Below are 9,630 nucleotides of genomic sequence, written 5' to 3'. Positions count from 1 at the left end.
CCCGATACCCACAGGGCCTTCTATACAACACCCTGAAAACGATATTTGCCAGAACTAAACATCAGTATTTTTCTACCTACATCATTTCCTATAACTTCCAGGAAGTCAAAAACTGGATAAAAGTCATTGCCCTAAATTTGGGATGATATCCAACTTCTCTTTCCTGACGATCCGCTCTGGCAGATTCACAGAGAACTCCGCCAGGAGTGCCGTGGTAGCTTCAGATCGTCGATCCGGCGACTGGTGGGTCCAGAATCAAAGAGAGAAGGGAGAGGGAGACGTAAAGAGAGAGAGAGAGAGAGAGAGAGAGAGAGAGGAGAGAGAGAGCTCGATGAAAAATGGTAAAAAAATCCCGGGTTTCGACTATTTAAAGGGCCAGGTTCGTCGACGAGACATGTCACTTCGTCTACGAGCCCTTCACAAAATTCGTCGACGAGACCCTGTGTTCCTCGACGAAATTCAGAGCAGCCAGAACCATCTCTCGGTATTTTCTCGTCGACGAAACACAAGGGTTTTGTCGACGAAGCTGGGCAATTTCCTGAATTTATAATTATTTAATATTATCTCCAAACTGCAATGTCATCGACGAACGCGGAGCGTTCGTTGACGAAGTCTATAGCCTCCTTTTGTTTCTGTTTCTATTTTCTCTCCCTCTTTAATACTTAAAATGCTATTATTCTTTGGGTCACTACATCTACTGAGTCCGATTTCAAAAATAACCAATATAAACTGTATTCCCTTACCTTTCCCCCAAAAGACCAATCCCGAACTCTACAGCTCCTAAACAGCGAACCGAGTTCTCAAAACCTACAAAACGCAGTACAAAATATATTGACGACTTCGTTCTCTACTTAACTACTGGATCAGAAAAGAAAACTGAGTCTTACCTCAATTTTTCGCCAAAACCCAAAAATCTCCGAAACGAGTTTTTGATCCGCAGAACTTGTAGAGAATCCTTCACTGATTCTCGTGGTAACTTCGGATCGTCGAATTAGACAATAAACGGTGAAGAAATCTAGATAGCGGAAGTGTATGGAAAGTTTCTAGAGAGATAGAGAAAGAGGATATTTAGATTTCTTAATTGAGAAGTAATAGAAATTGATATTTATAGCCCTTGACTCAACCGCCCTCGTCGACGAAATGGTGTCCTCGTTGACGAGGTCATATAAACAGCTCGTCGACGAGACGGTGACCTCGTTGACGAACTTGAGATTCCCGGTTTCTCGAAATCTCTCGGATTGTCCCATTCGACAAGCCTCTGAACTTCGTCAACGAGAAATACAAGACCTTCGTCGACGAGATCTGGCTTCGTCGATGAAGCCTGCTCAAATTCCAATTTTACCCCTCTCTTAATTATTTAAACTCAAATATCACGGTTCGGGTTCTTACAATGAAGGAAGAAAAAAATAGCTATTTTTAATTAAATTAGACTAATATTTTAAAATTTTAAAATTATAAGAATTTTGGATTTGTGGTTTGGAAAATTCTAAGGTAAAGGTCACTCTTTTAATACATAGTATAAAGTGAACAAATATATTATCAAGCTTGTTCACGAGTAACTGAACGAACCACTTCACGAGTTGCTAATAGAGCTACTTAAATGAGGCTAATCACGAGCTCCTAAACGACCTAGCTCGTGAGTTAGTAAATGAGCCAACTCGCGAGTGGGTAAACGAGCCAGCTCATGAGACTTTGAGTCGAGTATGCCTTAGCTCGAACTCTCATTTAATTGATGAGCTTGAAATATGAGCTCGAACTCGACTCATTTAGCTTAATAAACGAGTTTGAGTGAGGTACTGCCAAGTCGAGTACTAAGTAGCTTGTGAAGAACTTGGGTCGTTTGCACCCCTAATGGTTTGCTCTTTGTTGGGGTTTGATGAGAGGCACTTTCTCTTGGTTTTTTTTTTTTTTTGTGTTTCTAGCACTTTTTTCTGCTCAATTGAAAGAATATGGTTGAAGACCCCAATGAGGTATGCCTATCCCCCTAATTTGTTGACCTCTGCTTGCAGGATAGCCAAAACCCCTTGCCTGTTTTCTACTTTTGGCTCTCCCATAGACTAGCCCTAAACCCCTGTTGAAACCTAGCATCTACATTTTACTACGACCACTTTCTTCTTGCAAAATCGTAGTTAATGAATATGAGATGATCATTTCAAAGGAGTATAAGCTAACAGGATCTCCCTACGGTATTGACCATTGTCAAAAAAAATAGCCAAGTGTTTAGAGTTGTGGCCTCTTCCTGAAGTATTGTTTCCATGAGAAAGATTGGGTTTGATGCAGGCTTTTCATCTCGACTAGAAGGAAGTCTCAATTGTCTCGAATGCAGGAAAAATTGTTAAGGATGTTCAATCTAACAACGACTCAAATTGAGAGATAAAATCACTTTTAAAAGACATTTCGAAGATTTAAAAAAAAAAAAAAACTTCTTTTCTTTTGTCTTTTTTTTTCCCCAAGGGAGATAAGTGGACTTGCTCACTCTATTGTCAATGTTCAAAATATTGTAAAGAGAAAACGTCACTAAAAATCCTCCCTATAGTCTTTTTTTTTGGATTACATAGGAACTCCAGCCACCAACGAACCCTTTGGACCCCCTGGTGCGGCACCAAACTTACGGATTAGCGTACTTCGCCCCTAGGTCTCGTTGATCAGGGTAAAGTCCAGATGCGAACATGACTTTTGTGCATTGGTTGGACGTTCGGCCAACTCGATTTCTGGGACACATCTCTATTACCATCCACGGTCCCCGCTGGCTCACAGAGAACTCTCTCCATCCACAGTTCCTGTTAGCTCACAGAGTAAACTCTCACCATCCACAGGCACCGCTGGTTTCGTGAGTGTATTTACCTGGAATTGAACCCCCGATGCTCTTTTTTACTTGCTGATATCTTTTTACTGCGTCATACCATGGGGGCATGGCGTATAAAAACAATGCTAGTTGCTTCTGTTCCTCCATATAGGAAGGATCATATGACTTTTTTTATAAAAAAAAAAAAATTTGAAGACAAAGTAAATAGGAATTTGACAAACATGGTTATAATTAGAGACTCAATTTTGGTCTAATAATAGAAGGAATGATTTAATATTATTAGTTTAGCATAATTTTTATGTGCATTAATAATAACATTGTTAGTTGTTTAGTCAAACACTGAACACCATTATTTTTATTTTTCTCTTTCTTGTCAACATTAATATCAATCGCACAAATATGTTTAATTAGGTCAACAAACAAAAAAATATAAGAAATGGAAAAAAAAAAAAAAACTTCCTATTATCTTTGATACATGAAGGAGTTCATGACAATGACATGTCTTTTCTCGTTTAGTTAAATTAATGACAACTTACCAGTAGTTGAGTTTTTAATCGTACGTTTGACCATATAATTTTTTTTGAAAAACAAAACTTTGTCAACAAATTCATACACATAAACTATGGTAATGCAATAATTATTTTCTCCTTAAATCATGCAAATCTATTACAAAACAAAACAGTATATATGTAATGTAGGTACCCCAAAAAAAAAAAAAAAAAAACAAAATTAATAAACCTGCCATGAAATATGCTACAAGTTTCTTTTTATGTCGTTTTGTATGTGTATCGTTGCGGTTCAGAGAGAGAGAGATTTCCGTAGTGACGAAGACCAAGACGAAGACGACGATGTAGAAGTCGAGCTTCCCATGCGGTGGAACATGTCCGACAGGTAATTCCCCAAATTGTCAGGGCAAAATCTGACCAGAAGCTCCAAATCCTTCTCTCCCCTCAGCGCCGAAACGTACGTATCGTAAAACTCTCGATATGCCGGCACGATATTCTTCGCTATCGAAACCTTTATCTCGTCTCGGAGCTTGCCGTCCACCACGACCCACGACCTCTGCTTCCGGTACGCCTCCTCGAACGCCTCGTTGAATCGCCGAAAGCACTCCTTCGCTTCCTCCTGCGGTACCGCCGTGGCTTGCTTCTCCGGCAGCAGGTGCAGTATCTTCGTCCAGGCCGCTGACTCGTACTTCGCCGCGTATTGCTTCACCCTCTGTGAATGTTTCGATACCCACTCCTCGCCGAGGATGCGCCGGAGGTTCGACCGACGGACCCTCTCGACGACGAAGTGGAGGTTGTTGGCGAGGAAGAGGTAGGAGAGTGAAACGTCCTTGTAGAGATTGGCCTTCGTGTCGAGCTTGCAGAGGAGGACGAGTACGAGCCACGCGATGCGTACGGACAAGGTTTTCGCCGGCGACTCACCGGAATTCGAAGCTGCGAAGAAGGATTCAGGAAACGGAGATTTATACTGAGCCGGAATCTGAGCAACAATGTCGGAGAGCACAGGGCTATAATCGGCGAGTCGAACGAGGTGGCCCATCGCCGAACGCGTAAGCTCATGGATTCCACCGCCGTCTACCAGCTTTTTCGACGAGTCATTCTGAATCGACGATTCGAACTCTGACAGCGATGCACGGACTGCGTTGCTGAGTTTGAGAAGTGTGTTGCACGCTTGTGATCGGACGGGGGCGGTTGATTCGAACGAGAATGTTAGTTCGATCGCCGGTTGAAGATCGGACATTGCCTCGTGCAGGTCTAGTAGCCGGAAAATATTCGCCCGCGAACTCTTAGCTGTCTTTGCGACGAGTTCTGGGAATCTCAACAGATTAACCGCTCCTTCTCGTGACACCTCAGAGAAGCACGATTCTCTGATGGACTCGGACGCAGGAAAAAGGTGATCGCAGAGGATTCTCTCCCCGCGAAAAAGAGTAGTCACGGCGGTCTTGCTCGCGTTGATCCAGTCATGGATTCTCTTCTCCAGCACTTCCCCATCAAATCTCTGCACCTTGGCGGATCTCAGCCGTTCAATTCCCATCCTATACATCTCTTCATCCACGATCGATTTTCTGATAATTTTATAAATCTTCGCGCACTCTTTCCCGTATCCAGATCTAATCATGCAATCCGCAATCATCCTCAGATCGTCGCAAACCGAGGCGGCTTCGTCGGCTACTCTGGCGTAGTCCTCGGAGACAGCATCTTCGTCGCCGGACAGGCGGGAGGAAGGAGCGGAGATGGAGTCGGCGTCGAGGCGGTGGCGGCTGGCGCAGAGGAGCTGGTAGAACTCCTTCTCGAGGCGTTTCATGGCTAGCTGCAAGAGGGTGTGGGCGAGAAGGAGGCGGTCGGTGGGGGAGTGGGCGGATAGCAGGAGGTGCATAACCCTGCGGAGGTGGTTGACGGAGGCGATGAAGTCTCGGGCTTCGGCTCTGCCATCGCGGAAGAGGGAGGGGTCGGAGGAGGCGGCGGCGGATGGGTCCCACTTGGTGAGGAGGGAACGGACGGTATCGATGGTTTCGTCGATCATGGATTCCGATAGGGTCTGGCGAGTAGGGGTGAAGCAGGGACTGTGAGGGGAGAGAGAGAGTGGTGATTTTGGAGAAGAAGAAGAAGTGACTTTGATTTTAGGGATGTTAGGGAAGAGGAGTTTGGCCATAGCTGCGCTAGCTCTGGATCTGAGAGAGGTGGCTTCACTTAATTCAGTAAGTTTCTCTGTTCAATCTGCTCTGCTCTCCGTTATAACTTGAGAGAGAGAGAGAGCTTTTGGGTTTAAGGTGGAGATTAATGGATTTACCTAATAAATAGAGGAAGCGGTGCATGGCACTGTTGACTTGTTCTACAAGCTATGTGTGTAGTGAGTAAGCATTTTCAGTTATGGCGTAAGCATTTGAATTCTTAATTCTGGTATTATTTTAATTATATTTTTAAATTATTATTTGATCAAAATGATGAAAATGAGTATTGGTTTAATTAAATTTTTATTTTTATAATTTCAAAAAATATTAATCAAAATTGCTGGCTTTAACTTACACTAAACAATTCCTAATTAATGGCACCTATTTTTTTATTTATCAAAATAAGATAAATTTAAATATTTTAATTGTCACATAATATAAGCTTTTAATACTCATTTAGTATCATAAAATAATTTTCTCCCTTTTATCTGAACATATGTTAGCCAATAAAATTAAGATTTGGTCACTTGTCTAAAATAAATTATATGAATGATAACGTTACATTTGCAAAATATTATTCTGCATAAGGATGTTATAGTTTTCTATGTTAATTTGAATATAATTTTTTATACAATTATTTGTCTTGAATCAATATATTTGTATATCCTTAAACAATTTTATTCAATTATACGCCATTTTATCTTAACCAAACATATATAATACTAAACTCTCAACAAATTTAATTGTATTACATATAATGTTCGCATACAGCATGAAGTAAGATGAATTTTAAATTCAATTATTGAGTTATTACTCGTCTAATCATAATATAATATTTTGAGTCAGAATGCATTTTAATCTCTAATATTATTAAAGGGATTCTCTTTTTGGCCTTTATCAAAATGAATCTTTGAGCTAGTAGATTGGGCCAGAGATGAACACCTTAAAAGATTGTTCAGAAAAACTTTACTTGAAATTATCTTTTTTGCAATAATTCTTCAATTTTGATCCTTATGTATTTGGAATCTTTAAGGTGGAGATGACAGTATCATTGCCATCTGAAAACTGATTTTACAGAATACTTTTACAATTATGTCAAATTTATTCCTATAACTATTCATAATTATTACAAAATATCCATATAACCATCTACAACTATCCTAAGATGACCTTATACAATTTAATTATTTATTATTTTATTATTATTTTTTAAAAAAATTAAAAAAATGTAGAGCTATGGAACAATGCCTAGTTTTGTATAATTTAGATTTCATTAAATTTTCTAAAAACCAAAGCCTTGCATGAAAATTTATCATTTTCAATTTGTTACGCGGCCGCTTATAGATTGAAATATGTATAATTATAAAAAAAAATGAAAGAGTAATATTAATTAATTTGAAACTAGGTTATTAATCCATTAATTAATTAATTCCCTGGTCAGCTGCATCTTTTTCAACTATGTAACATTGAAATGTTCAGAAGTACGATATTAATTAGTTAATGACATTAATTAATTCGTCCTGCATATGTAAGTTAATACTAAATTATTTGGGTTAATGTAAAGAATGTTGTTCGTGGGTCAACAATTTTGGTTGTTGATGAAGTATGCACATTCGCGGGGCTGAAGACTTACAAGTAACACAGATTTTTAACTGTAATTTTTTTTTTTTTGGGTCTATAGAGCATTGACTAAACTGCAATAACATTATTTCATATATAAGAATGGAAATTCCAAATTTCAATTATTCAGATGCAATTCCGTGTAAAACTGTTCATTAAATTATATATTTCATTTGACTTGTTCATAACTCAGATCCCTATTTTAAGAAGAATTAAAAAATAATAAGTTTGGAAACAGAAGATTATCTCTTATTACATAATCTACTTGTATGATTCATAAAATTTTATTAATGCACTCGTAAGTATTAAGATTAGTCTTTGAGATTTTTGTAACCTCAAAGAAATTTATGCTTTTTTGTCCACTCTCAGGAGATCGAATTAAGTTAATGCCTTTTACCCTATAATGAACTACAAAAATTCAAACAACGATATTCAAGCAATCCTACATATTAATTATTTTATAAAATATTAATTCTATATAATAATAAAAGTAGACGGTTATGTCAAACATATTCATAGTTCTTTGCAACTCCCTGCCGTCACGGGAGGCAATAGAATTATAAATTAAAGAAAATCAATCTACAATTATAAAAATGTGAATCTATTTGCTACTAGTTTTTATAAAATTAAAATTAAATAATTATTACGCTCAAATCACGTGTTTTGGATTTGAATAAACTCTTATTGTGAAGAATTTTTATATTATTGTCATTTTATCCCATTTCAACTCTGGCATATAATTTTTAATTTTCTGCAATTCCACTGTAAGATAAATTTTATTTTGTTTTTTTTTTTTTAATATTTTATGGTATAAGTTAAAAAAAAAAAAAAAAAGCAGCTTGGTGCACAAAACTCCCGTGTATACGGTGTCCGAGGAAAGGACGAATCACAATGAGTTTATAGTACGTAATTTTATCTTACATTTTTGCAAGAGGTTTGCACGACTGACAACCTTACCATTGCATTTTTACTTCGTAACCTTACCTTACATTTTTATAAGATGTCACACGGACAACAACCTTACCATTGCATTTTTACTTCTCTCATTATTTTATATATGAATAAATATCAACTTGATCCATAAATTTAAATGATTTAAATCCTAAATTCAACTATATGTATGCATAAAATCATACACTCATATATTTTTTAATGTGGAACAAACTCTTGCATAAAATCTTTTGATTTAAGGAGTTATTACCAAGTTTTATATGGCATAAATTTTTCCCATCTTGAAATTTTTTATAATATATTCTAGTATTAATAGTGGTGCCCACACAAGACTGTGTCCTCTTAAGGAGACACACATGCAAATAAATTATAATTGGTTAATTGAAATTAATTTAACACAGTGAGTCCAGTTTCTGATAATTATAAATTATTTTGTTGAAAAATTAGAATAATAATAATTATGAAAGCAGCTTCTAGATTAATGAGTGGAAAGAATGAAGCTGCCGCAGCCATGTTGCCCTAAGCCAGCCGGAACCCATCTCTCTCTCTCTCTCTCTCTCCTCCACTTGACTAATGATCCGGTCAGCACAGCCAGCGTATTATTAGGAAAATGACAACTTAGGTTTGGAGAAACATTAAATGCATAGAAACCTTAATTTCAAAGTTACATGGGAGTGGGGTTGGCCCAATAAATTTCAAAATTGGATACTCCATTTAAAAAAAATTCAATATAATCTTATCCAAATTTAAGGTTTCTTATACTTTTCATGAAATTTAGTAAATAAAAATATAAAATTCCTGGAAGGGTTACAAAATATAATAAATCTCTTTATCAATTTCATTTAAAATACATATATGCCCCTCTTTATAACTTATCCTTTTACTAAAAATAAGGGGATTGATGTGGTCGTCTTTCTCAAATTTAAGATTCGACCTGAAAATTTTCAAAATTTTAGAAGAGATTTAAGTTCTTCTGTCAAATATTTTATTTTTATCGAACTATTTTTCACATTTTGATAAAGAAAAACCCTTCTATCCCCACTTATTGAAATAGGCTTATCTAAAATTACAACTTCTGAAAGAATGTTCATGGAAGAAGCCCATTTTCTTTTTCTCCATGGACATGGAAGAAAGACTTTGCTAAGTAAAGAAGACGGACGGATGGACCTAGTCTTCCTCTTCCCCTGCCCAGCAAGTACCTAGCAAACACACTAAAATTTTGAGTTACTTGATGCGGAAATAATCCTAAAAGCCATTCCCCCTAGTCACCAAGAAAAACCAATTTGGATAGTCTTCTTCTCTCAGAAGACTTAATTAATAATGGTACTTAAGAAATTTCCCAGGAATAGACGTGAAAGAAAAATCATTTTCTGTGTATATGATATTGTCATGATCAAAATACTAGTGACATTATTAGGTTTTTCAAGTGAGGCGCCCGATTTGATGTGAAAAACTTTTACGAGAGGGCAAAAAGTAATAAGAAATTAATTAAGAGATGCAGGTGTAAAGGTCATCACTCGTGATACAACATGTACTATCTAAATTGAAATGTTAAACTCGGGAGATATGTTATTTT

The 9,630-nt window shown here is 37.1% G+C and overlaps 1 protein-coding gene across 1 annotated transcript; it reads right to left on the bottom strand.

Annotated features, from left to right (window-relative positions):
- Positions 1-3,604: 3,604 nt before the first annotated feature.
- On the bottom strand, positions 3,605-5,335 carry LOC131166505 (exocyst complex component EXO70H1-like). The gene has a single exon (XM_058125103.1). It carries the CDS (start codon positions 5,333-5,335, stop codon positions 3,605-3,607), a length of 1,731 nt encoding a protein of 576 aa, XP_057981086.1.
- Between the last annotated feature and the right edge of the window lie 4,295 nt (positions 5,336-9,630).

Source organism: Malania oleifera, chromosome 10 (genome assembly GCF_029873635.1).
Source record: "Malania oleifera isolate guangnan ecotype guangnan chromosome 10, ASM2987363v1, whole genome shotgun sequence".
NCBI classification, from domain to species: Eukaryota; Viridiplantae; Streptophyta; class Magnoliopsida; order Santalales; family Ximeniaceae; genus Malania; species Malania oleifera.
Note: the sequence above shows the minus strand (reverse complement) of the source record. Positions and strands in the feature narration are given on the sequence as shown.

Excerpts from the sequence above, each read along its gene's own strand:
- LOC131166505 (XM_058125103.1), bottom strand. The coding sequence starts at position 5,335 with ATGATCGACGAAACCATCGATACCGTCCGTTCCCTCCTCACCAAGTGG.